At 38.6% G+C, this 23,446-nt stretch overlaps 1 protein-coding gene across 3 annotated transcripts; it reads right to left on the minus strand.

Annotated features, from left to right (window-relative positions):
• Positions 1-3: 3 nt before the first annotated feature.
• EMB (embigin) lies at positions 4-23,110 on the minus strand. 3 transcript variants are annotated; one of them, XM_065045179.1, is made up of 11 exons: positions 22,785-23,110; positions 17,593-17,676; positions 15,390-15,479; positions 14,032-14,130; positions 11,646-11,817; positions 10,340-10,428; positions 7,480-7,607; positions 6,082-6,361; positions 5,293-5,326; positions 2,584-2,658; positions 4-1,395 (listed from the first exon to the last, which is right to left on the minus strand). In XM_065045179.1, exons 1-10 carry the CDS (start codon positions 22,870-22,872, stop codon positions 2,589-2,591), a joined length of 1,134 nt encoding a protein of 377 aa, XP_064901251.1. In that variant the 5' UTR covers positions 22,873-23,110; the 3' UTR covers positions 4-1,395; positions 2,584-2,588. The 3 variants fall into 3 exon arrangements, with proteins under 3 accessions (XP_064901251.1, XP_064901253.1, XP_064901252.1); XM_065045180.1 differs by lacking the exon at positions 4-1,395 and adding an exon at positions 1,786-1,995; XM_065045181.1 differs by lacking the exon at positions 17,593-17,676 and having other exon boundaries at positions 1,146-1,395.
• Positions 23,111-23,446: the final 336 nt, after the last annotated feature.

Genomic DNA, 23,446 nt, shown 5'->3' on the forward strand with positions numbered 1-23,446 from the left:
CTCGTTGCAAAAGACAGAATCTGAATAAAGCAGAATTAATAACTCTTAGATCTATAAGTAAGCTTACTATTTTTACTACTGAATTTCCTAACAAAACCAAACCCACAAACTATTTACTACCAAAAAAAAGTCTCAAACAATTAATATAGAGAAGTAAATCTTTTTAAACTGAAAACATTTACTTACTATAACAAAAATGCTGTTATAACAATGATAAATTCATACAAAAACCTGTAAATGCATTCTCATTTTTGTAGTGCATAGAAACTCTAAGGCAAAATACAATAAACACAGGGAAATCATCAGTGTTCAGCCCTGACAGTCAATCACTTAGTGGTTACATACTTCCCACTGGTTTTTATTTGGGCTTTAACTTCTGGTTGTTAAAGCTACAAAATAAACTATGAAAACCAAAAAAGCATAGATCAGACTGGATATTAAGGAGTTTCAGGAAAAGTACAGTATGCTGCAAGAAGTTAAAGTACCAACTTGACAGGACATGTGACAAGAACTATATAAGTATATTTCTGAAACTACTGTCTTCTGTGTAACTGAAAACCGCAACACTCATTTTGCAGCCCTCAGATCCTGCACTAATTTGTGCAAGCACAAGGAACTCTTTCAGTTATATTCTGATATAGTGCTGTATCCCCTTTGCTTCTTTCATGTACTCCAAAATATCGTTGAAGTATCTGATCGGTACAGTATTAGCATACCATTTAGCCTATTTAGAATTACAGTATGGCAGCACAGACATATGGCAGGACATATTCAGAAAATTATTATCTTAAGTATTCGGAATGTACCTGTATTTCTTTCTCATTTAAATGAAGCTAAGAAAAGTTAAAAAGACATTTTACTGTCCAAATCAAATTGCAAAACTGTCAGTGTTTCATTTAAATAAGGATAAAGGTTTCCCTTTGAGTATTTCTTTGGTAAAAAATGGCTGTGACACATTTCCTTCATCTGCTAGTAAAATGAGTTTTCTTTGGCGGAAATACTTTTTTGATCTTACAAGTCCAGTTTTGTAACACCTCGATAATAGGCCCATTCTGTATTACCTGTTCATTCAGTGAATGTAAGGTTGGTTTCAATTTAGGACATAAAAATCAAACAGATCAGTCATAAAACAACAGGAATTCTGATCACATAAAAAACTGCTTTTTAGTAATAAAATGGCAAATAATGTTACAGACAGCAAAGGTCTAAATGCAGTATATCAGAATACCTTATCATTTGTGTAAAATAAGTAGTTTCACAGCTAATTTAAAAGCATGTTATGAGAAATAAGAGTAGAGGAGTTTACTTAGAAGCATAGTAGATGTTTAAAATGCATAGCTGCATAAATCTTCTGTAGCTTTGTGATTATTTCCACTTCTGTAGGGTTTAAATCTCCTGAATTAAAAAAAAAATAAACACATCTCCTTATAACATGAATTATATTATTTTGCTTAATATTTTCCCATATTTATTTGGAAATAAATTTCATTCCAGTTCATATTTTACAACTATTTTGGATGATCCAACATACATATCTGAATACTTACTGATTCACTGAGTGTCATGCACCAAAAGGACTTTACAAGAATGAGACCTCAGATCCAACACAGGATAAATCCTTGGAAACCTCTGTCACAGCAATCAACAAGTACAATACCATGCAGGAAACAGAGGAGATAGTATACTCTCGGAAAGTATTTGTTCTTGATTGTTTACCAATTTGTTACTCTTTATATAAACTTTACCTGACACTTTCTGTTCTTTAAAATGAAGGGTATGGAAACAATCTTCCTTTAGGCTTATGAGGAAAAGCAGTAGCAGCAGTGACATGAATGCCAAGTCACTCACACCTCTTATCTTGAGATGAGAGACCGAGGTGCCAGATGCAGAGGGAATAATAAGGGAAATAGCTAGAGTGTGTAGAATTGGTCCTCAACTGATAGACCATCCTCTGAAAAGCCTTCCCAGCTGGCATAAGTAGAAGCAGTCTTTAAACTGTAAAAGGGCAGAGAATCAGGGAAGTTCATTATACAGCTTCCACAGGGATAAATACTCTCTGCTTCCTTCTACCACTAATCCATTCAGTCACCATCTATTAAGCTTTCTTTTCTTTCCTAAACTCACATAATCCCTTGCTTCTTATCTTTGGTACTGTCACATTCCCCACTTGTACTACACTTGCATCCTTCCTCTATAAACTCACTCAAGATATAGTCTGAAAGAGCAGGATTTTGGACACATCAGCAATTCTTACATGTCTCAGCACCTACCCTGGCATTCACAGAAATGTTTCATGATGAGGAACCAAGTAGTTAAGCAGGTTAATCTGGGTCCTCTTTTAAGGACTGCATGGGTACAGAGAACTATTAAACTACAATGATGACGACAGCATTGAATTAAAAGGTTTTGGACTCCTTGACATTATATCATAAATGACTATATATTGTTTTTCTTAAACAATAGTTTGTCACTATATTGTTCCCACATCAGAAAAAAAAACACATTAGGATGGCACAATGGATTTTTGTCCTTGTATTAGATTGTTCAAGAGAAAGTTAAACTCTGGTTTGTTACATATCTTACCCTTTTTAGGAAAGAGATTCAGTTCTTCTCTGCCTAGCACTACTGCCTTCTGAACCATTGTTTTCTTCTGATTTGCTGGAAAAAAAAAAGTTATATTCCAAAACTCAACTATTTCAGTTTAGGATGAGCACAGTCATTCCAGTGTCACAATCTAATCACAGAGTACATCTAGAATGTATTTGATTTTCTCTTTTAGTATGTGAAGTTATAAGGAAAAAGATTAAACAAAATTTAAGCAACCAAGATACTTACTGACTCTTGAAGTCTTTCAGACAAGTAATAAATGCTCAACATAATCCCCCTCAAAAATCCCACAAAGTTCTGAGCAGAAGCTATAACAGTGATAAAATTCCCAGAAACTATTGTTATACTATTGTTTCATTGGGTGTATTGAGTTTGTATATGAAGTGAAGGTTCAAATAATATACAACCAATATACAGCTCAACATTCTCAGAACTGAAACAGCCATATGGTTGCTCTTTCTGGAGTACATACAACTAGCTATATGGTGTTGGTCACAATCAAGACTTGAATTAACAAATCTCTTGCTAAAAAATTCTATTTCTGAATCACTAGTCTCCCACCTAATACATTGTTGGATGTGACATTTTAATTATAGCCTTAACCAAGTTCAGCTGTGTATTACTCATTACTTCACATAAACCCAAAGAGTTCCTTTGGAGACATTCTCACCAGTACACAAATCTATTTTCTAAATAGCCAGTAGCTGAAATAAATTTCAGTTATTAAAATTAGGCAGAAGTACATGGTTTACTAGATCTTCCTGATACGCATTTATCTAACATAGAACTCCAAAGTATAAATCTAGCAGCTGATCAAACCACATCTTACATCTCATCAAGCATGAAAACATTATTTTAATGCACCATACTGTGCTACAGTCCTACTCTAATACAGTTTCAGCATGTTTATAAAAAGCAGGGCTGTGCAACAAGGGCAATTATTCAATTTTCAACCCAAGATGTATCTCCAAACACTTACTATAATAGCATACTATATGCCCAAGACATATGCCCACTTTATAGTATAATCTAATTACAGTTTTCAAGCTGTTTAGGTAAGGAGAAAAGCACCAAAATAAATTTTCAGCTAGCACTGGAAAAAGAATGGGAAAATGAATACAGCACAGGGAAACAAAGACAGTCACTGTGGCAAGGAATTCAAAAAGAACAACAGAACTACTCAGGGTAAAAAACACCAAGGCAGATAGGAGGAGAGAATGGACTAAGTGGAAAGAAAACTGGAGTAGACCGGACACATCTAAAGAGAAGGGGAACTGCTAGGCTGCATCTTAAAAGAAAAGGAAACTTACAGGCCAAATGAAGTGACTGGGCTTCAACGGATGAGCAAAGTGAGAGAAAAACAGCTTATTTCAACAAGCAAGCCTCTAGTAATGCATCATCCTAAGGATAAGCCAGCATGGAAGCACCAATCCTCAAGCAGCAGAACAGTAACAGTTCCTTTGGCATCTACTGGAGCTGCTCCCATGCCCAGGGAGCCCAAGCCACCAGCAGTGAGAGGCCCCCTCAGAAAGGTCACCAACAAAATGGCCAAAGCCAGCTCCCAGCCACTACAGGCTTACGTAGGACAGCCAGGGCTTTGACCACATGCAATGGAGAAAAATACATGTTAATGTAGACAAAACACATATGAGAAAAAATTTCAAAGCCTCTTTTGTAAAATTAACACCCAAAAGTGATTTTGCTCCTCATTATAGCCCTTTAGATTGAGTTTATGATGATGACACACGGTGCTTTCACAAAAAACTGAAATATCTTCCAAACAACAAAATTAAGTGCCCAGAAGTGAACAGCATGCTGCACACTCCAGAATTAGGAAGTCTTAAGGAAAGGAGCAAACTGTACTTCACATTCATCTTTAACTGCTATCAGTTGGGTCAAAAACAAGGTATAACTTCATACAACACACTTGTAAGAGACAGTGGTTCTTACCATACGGTTTGAGTATGTGGGAGAGACAGTGGACCTTTACACACAGCATAAATGTGGAAGGCTGAGATACTGCAAAAATAATACGCTTAAGGATTTGTCTCCAAGCTTGCTTGCTAAAATAATATGCTTAAGGCATGCTTGCTTAATTGGGCCTGCTGTAAAGGTCTAGATACAGTGAGTTAAAATGCAAAATCACTGTGAATTGTTAAAACTCAAAGAATGATTGAAGCTTGTGTAACCTCAAGTGAAGCTCCAGCGATATCAACCACCAACATCTGCGACCAGGCCTGCAGTGCGCTCAGGCAACACCCGCCACCAACTGCCATAAGATGCCCAGGTTACGACTTGCAAGTGTGGCCGTCCACCACCAGGACCAAAACCTGTCACCTGGGACCAGCGGACCTGAGACCCGAGCGCTGCCAGCACCTACTGGGACCTGGACTCTGGTACCAGCACAACCTGAGACCTGCAATCCAATCTTTGCTTATCTGTTCCTTATCTTTTCACATACTTGCTTAACTTTCTTCCTAATCTCCCCGCATTTTTCTCTGTTGCTCTAGCTTTAGGCATAAAAATAACACTGTTTAGCAGCATCTGACCTCTTTTGTGTCTTAATCTCACTCTTGGGATCATTTTGAACCTTCTCCAGTCCGAAATTGGACCAGGTCCCCACAACAGTGTAATATGCAAAAAGAGTATAAATATTATCTACAGTATAAAAAAACCTTTACTTACAGCTGCTCAATTTGGTCAAATTCTTTTTTGTGTTCTGCAAAACAGAAAAAGGATTATATAAGGTCTCAGTTTAACAAACACTAGAAAAATTGTTTAATTATATTTACTCCATATACAAGCAAAACAAAATTTTATTTTTTCATTGTTTCCTTAAATTTGTTATTCATTCTTGTTCTTCTACTCAAAGGAATCACCTGCATATTTGTCAAAAAATTACTTTGATCAAGTTTTATTAATCTGGTTTTTATACATACCATGTAATATACTATATAGAGAAAAATACACATATGTATATATAATACCTTACATGTACTATATATATAAAAATTTGTGTACATATGTGCCTATGTGTGTCACTTCTGTTTCATCCTGCACATCTAGATCAGCTCACCTAAGTGTACCTTAGGTTCAGCAGCTAGTGTGTTCCAATATGTTTTTCCTTATTGCTCAGTTTCTTGACAGAAGCTTCTCCCATCAAGACTACTAACAGTTGCTTCCATTCCTAAGCATTCCCTCAAAGAGTATAGCTTCTAAATTCCTTTGTCTTGTAAGGAAAAAATTTGACTATATCAAACCCTTCATAAGAAAGTACTGCTTACTGAAAGCACTTTGTACCTAACTTCTAGACTCATGGACAATAATTAAAAATCTGCAACATTTTAGGAAGTACTTCATAAAAAAAAAGTAAAAAATCACAATGAACTTCATACATGAAGTGCTATGGGTCATACCTTTCTAACATTAGCTGCAATTTCAATAAAAAGCTAGAACACATTGAAAAATACTTACTTGCTCCTCCTTTCTTTTTTGAATAAATCTCATAGAGGAAAATAATAGTTACTAAAGTAGCAACTTCAGCAACAACCGCTACAAAGGGTTTGAGAGGCACCGCGTAGGTCAAGACTTTAAGCTGCAGTTTTCCTCTACTTTTCCCTAGTTTGAAAGCAGCTTCACAAAAATATAGACCACTGTCTTCCTCAGTGAGTTTCAGTATCTTCAGACGGGTTACATTGGCAAATACTCTATCAATTACATACTTGTCTGCTAGCACTGAGTCATTAATGGCAATCTGCAAACAAAAAATATTACAAGTCTTATTAACGCAACAAGAAAGCCTTTATATTAGCAACAGATAGTTCTGTGTAGAGAGCTTTACAATAAGTTAAGAACAAGAAGCATCTGTGAAACATGTTTACTCCACCTCCAAGGGTAGGATTTATCTTAGCTGACCACCCTTGTTCATTTACATTCAACAGAGGAGAAAATACGCACTTGTAGTGAGCAAGTAGTCTCACCCGGCTTAGTCTATTTAAGATCAGATGAAAGGTACCCTTTACTATTGACTCTCCACTGACAAAGGCAGCCTTAGGTGTCACGATCTAACACCTACAGCACAAAGCATGCACTTTCAAGGAAGCTGAGCTGGGAATGCTGCTTCACTGGGGAATATGTTAATAGTCTCCCAAGTCAATGCTACTCTGCAGGAGAGTGGAGGAGACAGATCTAGCTACCTCATCTTAGTGGACAGTGCTTCCCCCAGAAACACAGAGACTATGACTCCTAGGCTAAGTGGAATCCTGAAGGGTGGTATGTGAAAGAAGAAAACTGATGAGCTAGATTTTTTTTCTTCACAGCCATTAAGGCAGGAGCTGAAGTGAGAAAAGATTGCAGCTCCTTCAAAATCAAGTGGCACAGAAGTCTCCCCCACAGAACAACCTCCTTCAGGTCCAGTGCCCCAGAGAGGTCATATGGGCTGGGAAACAGAAGTACTTCTACCTGGAGGAAGAGGAAGAGAAGGGACCCTCAAGGCTCTAATACCTTACATGTCTTTAAGGAGTGTCCTGCTACGACAAGACTTTCATTATCAATTAGTAATATTTGAGCAATATAACCATCATTAATATAGTAGAGACAAGCCTCTCAAGACTTATCTGATTTGTTTTACTCTTGTCTGGGCTGTAAGAGTACAGCAAAACCTTCTTGGAAAAAGAACATCATACAAACCAGAACAAAAAAACACCCCTGAATTATTATTTCTAAATATCACAGATTTTTTTTTCATGTGCAGAGACTCACATTAAATTTAATTTAAGTGTAATTTGTAGAGCCTACAATGGAAAGTCATACTTGTTTGTACTTGGTTTTTTTAGAGCACGGTTTTGCTTGGCTAACAGATGGAAACCTTACCTGTTCACTTCTGTTGGTCCTATACCAGGTCCAAGCAATAGGAGTGTACTCAGAAATTTTACAAATCAGTATGGTCATATCTCCTTTATAACTGATTACAGGTTTTTCTTTTGCTTCAATTTTTGGTGCTAAGAACAAGTAGAAAAGAGTTCATCAAGGTAAATATATGTAGGTATGCATTTAGAGCAGTCCATTTATTTCCTTTTCCCTTAAACTTGGGTGATTCTATCATTCATGGTCTAAACGAAAAGTCATTTCAGGTTGATATTCCATATACAGAATTTGTGTAGAAGACTACAAGAATTCTATTCTCAGTTGCTGTATGAATTTAAAAATTGCCAATTAATACTGAAAATCAAGTAAAAAAAAAAAGAGACTGATTTCTCCCCTTGCCCATTTCCCCTTTCCCTTCTTGACAGATGTAAGCTACATGCTTCAGTTCTAGTGCACTAGAAAACACAGTAATTTTTCTACAATTTCACTCAATCTGCAGAAACTAACAGAAGTCTATTTCAGCCATAATGCTACCACATAATGGTATCTGGCAAGTTGTATATGCGGAGAATTTTTTTGTAATTAAGACAAAACTGCAGATTGAGAGCACTTGGTAATAACAAATATTTTCTCAGCTGAAGTAATGACTTTTGGGTGCATGCCAATAAAAAGTACTCTTGGTCCAAACTTGCTAGGAACAAAACATGGCCACAGGAAACAAGACTTCAGAGGTACTTGTCCCAGCCATTATAACTGCAGATGCCCCACAGCCTTCCAAGAGCAAAAGCCCAAAAAAGGCTGTTGAATATATTGAGGCACCCCACAGACAGAGTTAGAGGTAAGCAAATAATATCACGGCAGAGTATGTATTTCCCCTTGTCTCTTCATCAGGATGTTTACTAGCATGTTTTCCTCAGATCTATTAAGTTCTATTTCAAGTCTCATTGCTCTGTCTTGTAAGTACAGATCTAGTATGTCTTTTAAATTATATTGGTCATACTAGACCAGATAGGCCAAGAACTTGCTTTCAGCAGTTATGATGGAACCATTTGGTATAACCTAAAATTGTTCTTGTTCCCTCTCTTCCTTTACTGGCTGAGCACAAATTAATTGTCCAAAAAGTTCACTTCTTGTGAGTATTACAACAAAAATTCCATCCCAGAAATATACATAAAACCTTGTTGCTAAGAAGAATACTGCTTACAACCTCAGACTTTGCTGCACCATATATCAATCCAGCCTCATAACTAGCACAGTCTTCTCACTTCATATATATTCGTTCTAAACATTAAACACTTTCCTTTTAAGGAGTAGCACGTAAAAGCTTAACTCCTAAATATCTACAGGGTTATGCCAAGTCAGGATGGGGGAAATGGAAGGAAAAAGCAACACATTCAATAATACCTGCCTAGTGGAAAAGCTACTGCAGTTTCTTACAGTAGTGATTACTTCATCCACTGAGTCTATACCAACACATTACTCATCTTTCAGTTTGAGATTAGTTCTCTCTGCATTATTGACTGGAAGATTCAAGGACTTCTTTTTCCAATTTCCTTCACTCTTGCATTAATCTTAAGAAGTGTCAAGACAGTACTTTTCGTGGCATCAGAAGTGGCAGCACTCAACCATTGTGAAGTAATTCTCACATCTTGTAATAAATCAACCAGTCCTATGCACCATTCTGGAAAAGATGACTTCCCTATTGAGTCATTCCTGCCCTTACTGAGTTATCGTATACTTTTAAAAGAATAAGGTCTCCCTTGTCTTTAATCTAAACAGACTTAGGTAGCCATTCAATTCAACTTTACCCATACATTGACAAGAAAAATATCTAAGCATTTTTAGAGATTAAAAGGTCCAAATAAACTACAATTTTGTCCTTCTTCAATATTGCAGGCTAGTCTCCCTTGGCTGAAGGTTTGAAAGCAGATAGCAACATCACTGTTCAAGACCTGAACATACATGAGAGTCTCCTCAAATTGTATGACCAGATATCCCGCTGAACAAAGCCAGGTTGCAGCACTGAGAAATACAAAGCCCTGACAGTTAATTTAGCTGAGGTTAGGGTAGTTATTTGAAAAGTTAGAACTTTTAGGAGCCTGTATTCAGAAAGAATCTTTATATATTACAGTCTGTGGAGTTTTCACAGATCAAATTCTTGCCTTCTTTGCAAAATTTAGGTGGTAGGAACAGAGAAGGAAATTCTTCTCATTAGAGATGACAGCTCTCAGGAGTTTTTATTTATTTCATTTTCACATGTCTTGCATTCAGCTGGATTTCACCAACTACTGTTAAGGGCAACATTACTGGAGAACAGAATACAAAACAGAAGGGCACTCATACTGCCCAATGAAGCAAAACAACTTCTAATGTAAGAGCTGTTCTTATACCATATAGAATTAAAGAGGCACTAAATCAACAAGTTGGCATTTCAGAAATACAACTGAATTCTTCCAAAAACCTGCCTCCATTCTGCCAATCACTGCTCCTCTTGTAACACAAATCTCAAAGTCATTTGCTCTGCTTTTTGAAGAATTTATCTGAGACACCATCCTTTCCTCTCACCCTCCAGAAAGTTGTGAGTATTCATTCTTGCCATAGAGATGGACAGTGAGGGAAAAAACAGTTACTCCTTTGTGAAAAAAGTAGGCTTATATGCCTTTTGTTTACTAGCAGATTTTCTTAATAAGGCTTTTAGTTTTGCTTCAAATTTATTCTCCCCTCCCTGCTATAGAAATGCCTTTGATAGTGATTCTCACTTATTCTGACCATATTAGGAAATTGAGTTGCAATTTCTATAGTATCCAGAAACCATATTAATATAGGCTTTCAATGGTCAAGTAAAGCAAAATTTAAAATTACTTGCCTTGTAAATGAAACGTAGCTCTCATTTCTTGTTGACCTTTCAGAATACAACTGTAACTTCCCAGCTTACTGACATCCGAGATGATCAATCTTCAAAAACAAGTTTCACCAATTTGCTTTTTTGATTTTTTTTTTTTTTAAATTGACCTACAACTAACAGTGACTGCTAATTAACATTCTAAAGAAACCAGCAGCAATTAGTAGTGGAGCAAAGAACGTGCATCACTGAAACACCAGAATTAAGGTTTAGTGCAATGTAGAAACAGCATGACATTTAAAACAGAAGAGCACAAGCATATCTGGGAACATAAATATTTTCAACCTCGTTGCTCACAAAAGGCCAAACATCTTTAAGCAGTATGATCTACAGGTTGCCAAATTAAAGCTTTGTTTGCCAAGTGAGCTATATAAAATGTGCTCTATAGGACTTTAGAAGAGATTATTTAAATGGTTTGCTCTTCTTAAAGCCAGTCAGTCAACAGTTAGCATAGCTTCACCACAGAGCAGTTTTAAAGAGCTGCAATGTAATCAAGTCCAGCATCTTCTCTGCTGGCAAACTACACACTTCATAAGCACTTTGAAAACTACTTACATGGTTGTACTTGTGTATGTGGAGTAGCAGAAAAGTGACAGTACATTCTCACATTTTTTTATCATAGAAATTTTATATAACTATTATTTGTTAAGAAACAAAAGCAATACCAAAATCAACTGGAGACTACCTGGTTAGAACTAAAAAAATATGTAAATGTACTAAAGTCTTAACAGTGAATTGTAACAGTTGAAGAAAGTTTTCTACATCATTTCCTGAGTCTCTGTGAGGTTCAAAATAGTTAAGAAAACCTTTAAAACGATCCAAAACAACTTTACTGTAAAGCTAACTTCTCTCCTTGCTAACTATGAAGGAAAAAAACACTTGTCATTCATGCCTTTCAGACTTCTGCAAGGCAGCACTGAGGTGAAAAATAGAATGTGGAAACAGAAATTCAGATATCTTAGCAGTCTCAGGCTGAGATTACTACATCACTGACAGAACAGAATTACTGGACCTCAAAGAACCGTGTCTTTATTCTATATTCTTAACGAAACCTTGTTTTTTTCAGCACTAGAGGAAGAACAGGAGCTCTCCCTCCAGGTTTAAGGTAACTGCAACCTTTTTCCTTTCCTGTAGCTTCAAGATGTTCATTATGGGCATATATTAAATATTTGGCTCTTTAATATACACATGACTAATACTGGGCAGTGTATATGAATGTGGTAACAACTCCTTAGAACCTACAACTCAAACTGTAAAGAATGCTACTTACTGGATGCTCCAGCCATTTTCAGTTTTATTATGTGGAATTATTTCACTTCCCTTCTTCCAAGTCACTTGAAGAATTTTCAAATGAGAATATTTGCTTTTCAATCTGCATGAAAGTTGAACTTCAGCTGCTCTGTCCAAACTGATACGTTTTGCCAGAGGAAGACCATGAAGACCTAAAAGAAGTTTAAAAATTGTTTATTAAAGACTTTTTTTGATTATGGAGGAAGAAGATATTCAAATATTGTGTTTTACATATGCTGGATTACAGGTAGATACAGTGTGCTGCTGTTATACTTTCTAAGGTAAAAAAATCTGCAAAAACAAGTGTTTCACAGTTTTTTTCTTAAGCCTTGACTTATGATATACATTCGTTACAAAAATGACACAGTTGCTCCATTCTATAGGTAAACTTCCTAGAGGGTTCTCATATTGAAACTTACATAGTCATTTCACTGAAAACAAGCTAGACTCGTGCTTCTACGTAATTTAACCCAAACCAAAATATCTTAAGTACTTAGCTCCCACTAGCGGGAAAAATGTCTGCTCTCAGTCTGAACTTACTTTTTGACTTCACATTTGGTACTAAAAAAAACAGGATTTATTGGATTAAAAATATTAGCAAATTATATTAATAATAACATGTTAGACTTGTAAATATCTATAAAGATCCAGGGTTCAGCCAGCTGCAAATTTCTGCAATACTGTGTGATTATAGGTAGGGTCCTGTTGCTAGTGAAGTTGTTGATAAAATCCGCAACATTAACACTGCTGGATCTGGCCTTTTGCACTACAGCTACCCAGCTTGAAACCAAATTATCTTCAAAACAAATTATTGCTGCCTTTGCCTTCCTAGTGGCAAGCCACTAGAATTACAGCGTGGAAACATTTCAAAACAGTAGAAGAAACTGTCACTTTTTTCACTTTTAACAAGCTCCATAAGCATAAAACAAGCATATTCAAAAAGCAGTTTCAACAGCAGGCATCTTCTCTGATCCATATAAACAGCCTTTTATAAAAAAACACCACCTTGGACTTTGTGCCCATCAGCACTGATATTTATTTCATAATCGGGTTTTTCTTCCATACCTTCTAGATACAACTGTGGTTAGTTCATATCAGTACTCCACAAAAGCTTATTCCACACCTCACCTTAGTCCTAGAGCTACCTTGTAGTACTTGATATAGCTGCATTTCACAGCTCAAATTCTTTCTGAGAAAAAAAATATGAAGTTTTAAGGTACAGCTCATTGACTTACTAATGCAAGTCGTAACTAAGAAGCCACAAAGTCTGGCTGAAATAGAACACCAGATCCTCCTCTACAATTTTTGATCTTCACTGGGTCTAATAGACATTTACAGCCTTCAAAACAGCATGCCCAGAACTCCAAGTCACAGCCAAAATATTACAGACCTGTTGAACTGCAGCTAAACTTAAAAGTGCAACACTTCAGTCCTTCAAAGCAGAGCAAAGTTGCTTACTGCAACTCATTTATTAGAGCCATTGCACTCAAATAAGCCAGGCACAACTCACCTCATTGAGGTTGTTTATGATCAAAGTGATTTTGCAAAATATTTCACAGAACAGAAGTTATACAGTCAGATTAACTACACTGGCTAAAAATAGAATCTGTACCTTTTGATATCATTTTAAAAATAAATCTACACTAAAAATAAATGGAACACAAAAACCCTATGCTGTTGAAGATTAACCACTAGCAAGACTGCTATCTGGGGCATCTCTGTACCAAGAGTACATGTACCAGGACAAGAAATAGACAGTACCTTAAGTTTCCTGATAGAACAAAATATAGCACAAATGCTGTGCAATTATGTCAAACTATCATAACAATACTTTGGAAAGGAGTTCTAACTGATCTCCTTCTATTGAGAGAAATTTCAGATCAGTTTTTCCAGTTGTCCAAGAAACTAGTTATAAATGCTTATTTGACAACTGGGAACTTCGTCTACTTTAGGAATAGGCTTATCTTGCCTTTTCTCCATGCATTAAGTCCTGTAATGCTGCAAAGCTGATTAACACCTCCTGTTTAACAAGTACCCTGGCTTATATGGATTCACTAGTGCAAAGGAATTGTCACTTGAATTTACTTAGGGGAACAGACAGCTATGAGTTGTTTTTAATTGTGGTTTTAATAAAAAAGAATCTCATCCTCCAGTGCAAAATAGCTACTCAAACACAATACTCAATGGTGTAAACTTATTGATCTTTTACTTTACTGAGCTCTTCACTTGCTCACTGTGAGCATCTCCACTCAGTCTCAACATCAAGAAGTTGTCATCCTAGATGTTTCTACAACTTATACAGAAGATTCTGTGCAATCATAGGCATTCAATATAACACAACTGGAAGAAAAAAATAACACACTTACCAGGTAGGCGTATCTCATACTTCAAAGTAGTGATATTAGATATGTCCAGTTGTCCTGCCTGCTTGAGCACTTGTGTGGTAACATCTGGACCTAACAAAGCTGTGGGGGAGAAGCAAAGTGATATGTTATGATCCTATAAAGGTAATCATTGCAAATGTTTCTTATAGCAATCTTTGGGGAAAAAAGGACCTTGCCAAGTGAAGACTACTATGGGGATCCTTTCATCTATCTTGCATGTTAAAAGCCAGAATCTTAAAGCAGCAGTGTTGTGTGTCCACTATTACAGTAATTATACCTTTTAAAAATATGTTTTCTAGCTTTACTGTAATGTTGTAATTGGGAATTTCAATATTCTAAAAAGGTTATAACTATCTATTTCATAGCCTGATTCAAAGTCACCTATACACACAGCTTGTCCTAAAGCTTACAGATGTGTCCTAGAACTGTATAGGACCACATCAATGTCTAAGCAGAGCTTGGAAATGTAATGAACTTTAGAAAAATAACAGAGAAACAGAAGGACAGAATACTCCAATTCCCAAAGCCACTACAAATTAACAACACAGCCCAAAAGCCAGATGTAGACTATCTAATCTAGATGCATCTCTAATGAATGTGGAGGTAAGAATGCCCTGTGCTCCAACTGAATATGGTCAGACTCCCTAAACACTCCACAAAACTCCTGATATACTGCAAGGAATTTCCTTCCACACACAGAGAATATCAATATTGGCCATCATCTACCTGACTAAATTACACTCATTTCCTTCTGTGAGGGAAAACTTCATTTAACAGGTTTAATGTGGCCAGCAAAATCCCTTTTCTGTAGGGTTATGGATAGCATAGTATTCAAAGAATATCTTTATAAAGCTCTACAAAGCTTGATACAGCTATCAGGCGGGAAACTGTAAGCATGAACAGTCTGTTCCCTCCACTATATTTGGTCTCATGCTCTGTGCCTTTCAAGAATAAAGCAAAAAAGCAAATTAATAAGCTAAATCTTTAAGAACAGATGCAGCCCAGCTAAAGAGCCATCATCCTTCCACATCTACACACAATTGTTTCATTAGTATTGTACTATCTGCATACAAGTTCCTAGTAAACTGAATCACACTGTGGGAGAAAACATTAGAAATTATGTTTAAAGGTAAGGTCAACTCAATACAGTTATAGCAATTGTCAATTTTTTCAGTTTCTAATTACTTTTTATACAGCTTTAACTATCGAACTGTTTGTCTTGATAATTATCAATCAATATAGATCCTCTGTAACCACTTGATTTAAAAACATCAAGGTATAACCTTAGGGTAACTGAAATTTAACAATTTAACTAGATGACAACACATGATCACTTTTACCATGTGTAGATGCATCATGTCCAAGTGTCAAGTGATCTGAAGGGCTCCCCTGACTTTGCCAGTTGACAGTATATGTGGTTGTCATGGGCTCTGAAAGGTGAAAAAAACGAAACCTGTTACAAAAAAATTATTTTTCTCACAAATTAGTCCTGAAACAGGAGAAACGGATTTCCCCTCCCTACACCCATAGCTTAAATGTTCTAAGCTATACTTTACATGCTTGCAAAGTAATTTTATTGCCAGTTATTTTATAAAGCATCACAGAAATACATAAACAGTAATTATGGATTGAATCTGCCTAATCACACAGCATTGTAGGAGAAACATTCTAGTTTTTGTGAAAAGAGGCTTCATTATCTCTTCTGTCCACAGATTGAAAAGGTCCCCACTCACAGCCAGGATAAAAAGAAGACTGGGCTACAACTTCAGTCTTCTTACAGAGAATCACTGGGTGGCAGAGTTGATCACTGTGCTGTAGAAAGAGTTTCTCTAAAAGCCTAGATCTTCTTACAATTATTCCTTCTCTTTTCCCACATAAAATACTGAATGTTGAGGTAAAGTTCTAAAATGCATGCCTCTTGGCTACAGTTGAGAGAATCTGGCTTGCTGAAGGAGGTCTCTGCTGGGGTTTGCATCTGAAGTCTCTAAGCAAGAGGTACCACATACCTTCCAAGTTGCTGGCCTGTTCTGTAAAGCAGCATTTACCTACAGGTCAGTATATAACACAAGGAATGCTACGCCACAGGCAGCCAGCCTTTTGCCTGGCTTCTTCCATCTGCACTTCAAACATGCCCGTAACAATAAACCTGTATATTAGGGTAGACAACACTGAAGAACAGAGCCTTAGGCTACTTAATTTGGTAGTTAAACAGTAGTGTTGTCAACCTGAACTATTAATCCAAAATGGCTTTTTAAGTAAAAAAAAAAATTACAAAGCTGTCTCCTGGCCTGCTCCTCTTAACAAGAGCACAAGCAAGACTTGATCTCTCCCTGACTGAGAAAAAAATTGGTCCAAGTGTTCAGCCCTGAAATAACATGTAAAGGCTGAAGGAGTTTTGAGGAAACTTCTTCCATATGTGTGTGCAAAAAAACTTGACAGCATGCCAAGGTTGTCATGGATCACCTGCGTTCATGTCAGCCTAGTACATGCATCACCTGGTTTGTTACCAAATTCCCTTATGACAACAGATTCATAAAGCACCAGTATCAGTTCACACAGTAGCATTATCCATCCGCAAAAAAAACTAGACAGCCTTTAACGTCTTGGACAGTAATAAGATCATCATACTGATTTTCTTCCTCATTCACATACCAAATGAAAATAGGTGAGGTGAGGTCATATTATACAGAATACCTTGTGTATTTTAACTCATGTATACATATGATTATGTATGGATAGAATTATTGCTTTTATTAGTTATTGTGCTCCCTCTAGTGCTCATATACATTTGGTTAAAAAGCTCTGAACACTAGGCAAATAGCATTATCATCTCCCAACAACACTGTAGATGGCATAACTTGTCAAAACTTGCTTGAGTTCATGTAGAAGTATAACTTAGCACATGTTTAATATGTATGAATCAACATGAACCTTGATACACTGCTGCTCTGATCTGTATGGATAAAAGAGAGGCGGGAATCAGCCACCAGCATCCTCTCTTGTCTGGAACATTTTTTCTGCTCCCTATCACACCACAGTTAAGGTTCAGGTTAAGAATATGGTGGACAAAGTGTGGGGATGACACAAAGTTTTGACACATCCATAATTTAAAAAAATACATAGAGGGAGCTACCAGGCACAATGATGCAAGGGCATTATTGTATCTTTCACTAATAAAAGCATAAGGAGGAGTCCTCATATGAAAAATTATCAGATATAACTGTTAGAAAAGAACTTCCCACAATGGTTCTGATTTGGGAATTGTCCAGTCCCCATGGTCATTGTCTGGTTGTACGGCACATAAGCACAATATCATGCAAGTGGCACTTGGATAGCTTTTCCCATGGTCTTTGAGCTGCTTACGACACTTAAGCTCTTGCAGTGGCTTTAAAAGGCCCAGATGATACGCTTACACCCATTTCTTCTGAAGTGTCAAAATCTTATGTCAAGAGACTTCGCACGGAAAGGTAAACTCTACTTTATAACTTCGTAACACTAGGAAAAGATATTATAGCTTTAGGTGTACTGAAATAAAACAATTACCAGATGATTCATTAAGTCCAGCTTGCATCTTTGTCAAAGAGTTTGCCTGAGGCTGACTGGCATCTTGTGTTGTCATAGCTGGATCTAAACAGAAAAAAGGGTTTAAAGAAACTTTATTCCCTCACTTGAACTGAGTCAGAAGTACCTAGTTCATAAAAATAATTCAGATTCTTCTCACCTCAGCCTACTATCTCTATTTTTTCCCCACATTCTGAGCATATACAGCCAAAACATGCAAGAATTACTTTTCATTAGTTCTTCAGCTCACTTTAGGCAATAAAAGCCTAAATAACAGACACAGTATTTATTTGACCTCTAATTTCTGCATAGATATCTTCTCCTGTGCTTGCCCATAGTCAGGCAAATCCATTCTTCAGAATACTCCAGACTACCAATAAACTTCATAACCTGTACTCAAATATAGTCTTGTTTGTGGGCTTAGACCACCACAGCTTATGACAGTGAGGCTAGTTGATTATTTTCATACCTAGATTAGGAGACTCACAGAATAAGGAACTCATTACGATCTTACATACCCTGTTTTGTGATACGGTGAACAACCTCCTTTCTTTTTATTTTTACCTTGGTAAACAAACCAAAAGGCATTGTGTCAAACATGGACTTTACCAAGTAATACTAATGATTATTTCAATTTTCCTTAACACCACTACAAACCCAATTCTGCTGCTATAACACAGTTTTCTTAAGAGACAGGCAAGACTCTAGAGTTTTGATTTATGTTCTTGACTGGAGAAAGGACAGTGGGGAAGAGGCAGAAAACCTGCTTAGAGTACGTTGCTGTGTCATTGCTGTCTATTAAGAATTCAAGGTCCCCAGCTATTTTATGAAAACGGAGATGTTTGCTTATTCCTTTCTGTTCCCACACTTGGGTGGCAGAACTGTTTGCATGAAATAAACACTACATCTTCACATGCCTAGGCATTTCAGGAGACATTCCGCTGCCATAGCAGCAGGACACACTCTTCCTCAGACTCACAGCAATCTCACATTAGCAGCTTTTAAGTGATTTGGCCAGTAGATACACAGGGGTAAAAAAGACACGTTTTGCAGTTATAATTTAAGTCTGAAGGGGTAACAAGCTCTGCTAAGCAAGCAGGACAACAGCAAGCATAGAAGAAAAGTGAAAAGCTACATCATACTTTAAGTGTGTTCAAACGTGTTGAGAACTCTGTGCCTCCAGCAGAAGGTAAAGTCAGCACCCTGCCAGCTCCTACAAGTGAACAACACTATCAGCACTCCTACCCCATTTCAGCACTATAGGCATAGACAACCCACAGACCCCCCCCACTGGCACCTCCAGCACATAGTTACTCCAGACTACACAGAGGGTCATGCCCAGCTTGCACCATCTGCTTTCTCAATCTGTCCATCATACTTCAAACAGTTTGTATCAAGAGTAAAACAAGATAGTCAAAGGATACACTTTTAAAAAATAAGCATTAGTGTTTTTTAACAACAGGCTCTTCATTTTTCATACTTTTTCATACCAGGCCACTGGTCCCACAGCCAAGTGTTCCCCTCCCAGCCTTTCATCCAAGCAAAGAACTTAAGAAATCTACTCTGAATATCTGCTGGTTTCCAACCCATCCAGTAAGAAGACCAATTATTATTCTCTACTTGTCAGAGGTGCTGAGATCAGGCAGAGCTATTATGCCTCTGATACTCATGGTAAGGTTGAAGAAAGGTCTACGAATTTTTACACCTGCAGTATCTTGAGGCATTCTAAGGATGTCATGGATCACCTGACTATGTCAGCTTAGTATGCATCACCTGCACAGTAATTAAAATCTCTAAAGATGATAAATTTAGAAGGTGCCAGTGCCAACCATACAGCAGCTCTGTTATCTCTCTGCAAGGAAGCCAGATAACCTGCAATGTGGTTTGCATACTAATAGGGTTCTCAATTTGGCTTTCTTCCTTAATTCACATACCAAATGAAAGCACTCAAGTAATGTTACTTCTATTCACCACTCCTTCCATATCTTGGCTCTTATATGACCATATGTCAATTTAGCACAGAGATAACACGGCAACACTCTCCTCCTCTTATACACACCTGCTGAACAGCATCAGAGAACAGGATGACCCAGAACTGCACAATTAGTGTCATCAAGCAAGGAGTGATATAAGCAAGTCAAGTGGAGTAACTTCTCAAACTATTGAGTCACAGCTGTATGCGTTACCCTAAAACTGATTTGCACTAGATGTTATCAATAGTGTGTTAGTTTGCTGAGTTCTTGTTGCCCTGATCTTTACGTAGGATGAAGCAGTTGAGAGTATGAGGTCATTGATTTATTTTTCTACCTTATTTCTGCCCCCTACTGCAGCCAATATTTGTAGAATAAAGTGTGGATGTACCATACATGTCACTGCCAGAGCAATTTCAGGCTTTAAAAATCTATTTGCTCTTTTTCAGTCAGAAAAGTGGCCGAGCAGGAAAAGGCTGAAATACAATGTAGTTTAATTTCACATAATCAGTTTAACATTTAATGTAAATTAATTTAATAACATTTTATACCCTGTGCAAGAATTCAGTAGCATCTAGAAACAGCTGACAGAACCTCCTGCAGGCTGAGCACTCCTGAGGCACTGAAGGATCCACATGAAGGACTTTCAAATGCCCTGACAGAAGCCCTTCTCTCAGGACAAACCAGAAAATTACAGCCTTGAAGCCAAGCCTGTAAGGAATGAGGCGTACCCTCAACTTGTAAAACTCACTGGTACCTTTAAAGACAGAAGTTTGGAGATAAGATGTCCTAGGTTTGCATTTCCTAAAGGAATTTGGCAGCACATGCTGTAACTAAATTAGGCAACCACAACAGTAACCACATGAAGCAGCAAACTCTGAAAAACAATGTTGTGACATTTGCTTAAAAATTACTCTCAATACAGAAAAGAAAAGAAAAAAGTGACAGTTTAAATTTTTCAAAGCAATTAAATAAACAGTTAAAAGATAAAAGTAACCATATAACAAGAACTCTCTCCAAGGTATTTACCACAAAATAAAATCTAATAGATCTCTCTTGGTACCTGCCTGACCAGCTGCACCAGGCTATGCCACCTGCCTTTCTACAACTCAGTCCTTGTGCATATAGTACTCCCTCCAGCTGCTTTTACTGCAAGCACTTATTTTGATTGAAGAACCTCCAGTGAACCTCCACATCCCCAGAACACACCCCGTTTCTGGACTTCACTAGAAGACAGGGTTAGTTCTCCTCCCCTTCCAAGGGAACATGAACTTCCCTTTGCTTCACCTGTGCATGTAGTCCCTGTGCTTGACTAGCTTTTTGCACATTTGGTTATTAACCAATGGAAGAGTAAAATACTCTTTTCTCACATTTAAATCATCACGGAAATCACAGTATGAAGCCTCCATACCTAGGTCATACAAATATAAAAACATTAAAGTCTGAAAAACAGCAGCCTCACCTTATACAGATAAAGAGTACTAAATCCAGTGGCTCACTTCTGATGTTGGTTCAAAACCCAACACTGATATTCACAACTTCAAGAAGACTGTAGATCTGTCCAAACTTTGGGAAACCAAACAGGATTTTGTTCGTTTTGGTTGTGGTGTTTTTTGTTTGTTTTGTGGTGGTTTTGTTGTTGTTGTTTTTTCTTTTTTGTTTGGGGTTTTTTTAAGTTATGTTTGGTCTTCCCCTCTCCAGAAGAGGATATAATTTCCCTAACGGCTTTACGTGAACTGCAAATCACTTCAACCAACAGTAGGCGCAATTTTTTGCAGTAATAGTAATAAGAAAATATACCTTGTGGCTAACTTGCCATAATGTGATTCACACATCCATACAAATTTCAGGCCATTTGCAGTCACAAAACTTATTTATTAGTGAAATCAACTATTAGAAAGGACTTCAAGTTTTATGAATGTGTATATAAACGCACATACTTCAAATAAGCTTTAAGAAGTACAAAGCAGATTCTCCTCTGTGTGCATACATATATTTATGTATTTTAAACAAGCCTTGAGACCTGCAAAACACATTTTCTGTCCTTTCACATTATGTGAAACTACTGCAAATTTTTGCAGAAGTTATCACACAGGAAGCAGTATTGCTCCTCTCAGGAAGATCAAGAGAGACACAAACATAACTATTTACATATCACACACTGAAAGCGCAGCTAAACCATTGATGGTTAATTAAAGTCACAGCAATAATGTTCACATATATGTACTGGCAGAACCTTCAGTCTTGGCAAGACAGACTAACAATCACATCTTGCACAGTAAATATCAGCAACCTGATATCTCCTTCCATCACCATTCTCTAATACCCTGTGATGCTTGAAGAAACAGGGGTTAAAAACAGAAATCCAGTCTTTCTTAAAATAAGCTCCTGCTTCCTCAGAAGTGGCTGGCCTGCTCCTGAACTGCTGAAAACCAATAATAGGGCCCAGAAGGTTGAAGTCCCTTTTCCTTAAATGTCCCATTTAAAATTCAGTATTAAATCCTGCAATGAACATTCCTCAGCACCTGCTAAGCATACCAATATTTCAGTAATTCAACTAATCAACTTCAATTCTTTCAGGACTTAAATAATACTTTTATTTCATACAGAGAGGGCAGCAATAAAACACTACACCTCGGCCTCAGGAACTAACAAATCCTCCTGTCTGTGAGGCAGAAAGCAGAAGATTATATTAGACCACAAGGCTGAACATGACTGGACATACTCATGGATTCCAGCCGGCCTACCTGCCTACCAGAACACACACACTGGAGGGCAACGCTAACGACCAACACATCGTTCCTTAAAGCACAGCAGAGAACGGTTCCCTAATTTCCAGCAAGTCTACGAAAAACTCTTTAACACTTTTTTGAAACTGAAGAGGGAAGCGCAGAAGGAGGCCAGGGCGGCAGGTGCGCCGCGGCGTGTGCCCACGAGGAGGCAGCCCCGGTGGGTTCCGACCCCGGCGAGAGTCGAGGCCGCTGAGGAAGAGAAGCGCGCCCGGTTGTTTAAATAGGCAGAGCCCAGAGGCAGCCGCCTTGCCGGGCCACCGCTCCATCCCCCTGGAGAGCTCGGTGGACGCTTCGGGGCAGGGGGGCCCTTTACTCAGCCGCAGCTCCGGAGCAGTGCCCCTGCCCGCCCCGGCCCACCCTGACGCTGAGGGACAGCAGCCCGGCCCAGGCCGGCCGACGAAGGAGCGTTTACCTGCGGGGCTTGTGCCCGAGAGGCTGAGGCAAACCAGCAGCAGCCACAGCAGCCGCCCCGGACGCTTCCCAGAGAAGGCGGCAGGCATGGTGCCCCAACTGCCGCCGCACTCCCACTGCCGCTCCCCGCGGCGGCTCTCAGGCAGCGCGCTGGACTCGGCCTCTCAGGGCGCGGGCGGCAGCTGAGGAAGCCTCAAGCGGGCCGGAGCGGCTCTGCGGGAGAGCCGGCTGCTGCCGCTGCGATAGGGATCAAAACTAAAGCGAAGCAGCCGCGAAGCCACGAACAGGGCAAGCGTCAGGCAGCGACCGTTAGGAAAGAGCCGGGAAGCCGTTAACAGGCAGCCCCAGGGAACGGACACCAACCCCACGCTGCCCGCTCGTGCGGCCCCGCCGGCTTTATGTGGCGGGCGGAAGGGTGGGTGGCACCGGGGCTAATTGGAGACAGGCGCTCGCACCTGGCCGGGTGGGGAGTCTGGCTGGGGCGGCTGCGAGCACGTAGTACCCGCAGGGCGGTGGCGTTGTGTCTCGCTGTCGGGCAGCAGCGGCTGGTGCTGTAGGAGCACCTGTGGACTGAGGCAACCGTCTCGGCAGGGTTTGCTCCGGGCAGAGCGCGGCTGGCACTGCCCTTTGCCTGGAGGTTTTCTGCGGAGCCCCGCTTTGAGG

Source organism: Columba livia, chromosome Z (assembly GCF_036013475.1).
Source record: "Columba livia isolate bColLiv1 breed racing homer chromosome Z, bColLiv1.pat.W.v2, whole genome shotgun sequence".
In the NCBI taxonomy this organism is placed as follows: Eukaryota; Metazoa; Chordata; class Aves; order Columbiformes; family Columbidae; genus Columba; species Columba livia.

Coding starts and splice junctions, on each gene's coding strand:
- EMB (XM_065045179.1), bottom strand. CDS start 22,872: ATGCCTGCCGCCTTCTCTGGGAAGCGTCCGGGGCGGCTGCTGTGGCTG. Junction 6,362..7,479: donor GGACCAACAGAAGTGAACAG/GTAAGGTTTCCA, acceptor TTTTGTTTGCAG/ATTGCCATTAATGACTCAGT. Junction 2,659..5,292: donor TTTGACCAAATTGAGCAGCT/GTAAGTAAAGGT, acceptor TTTTTTTTCCAG/CAAATCAGAAGAAAACAATG.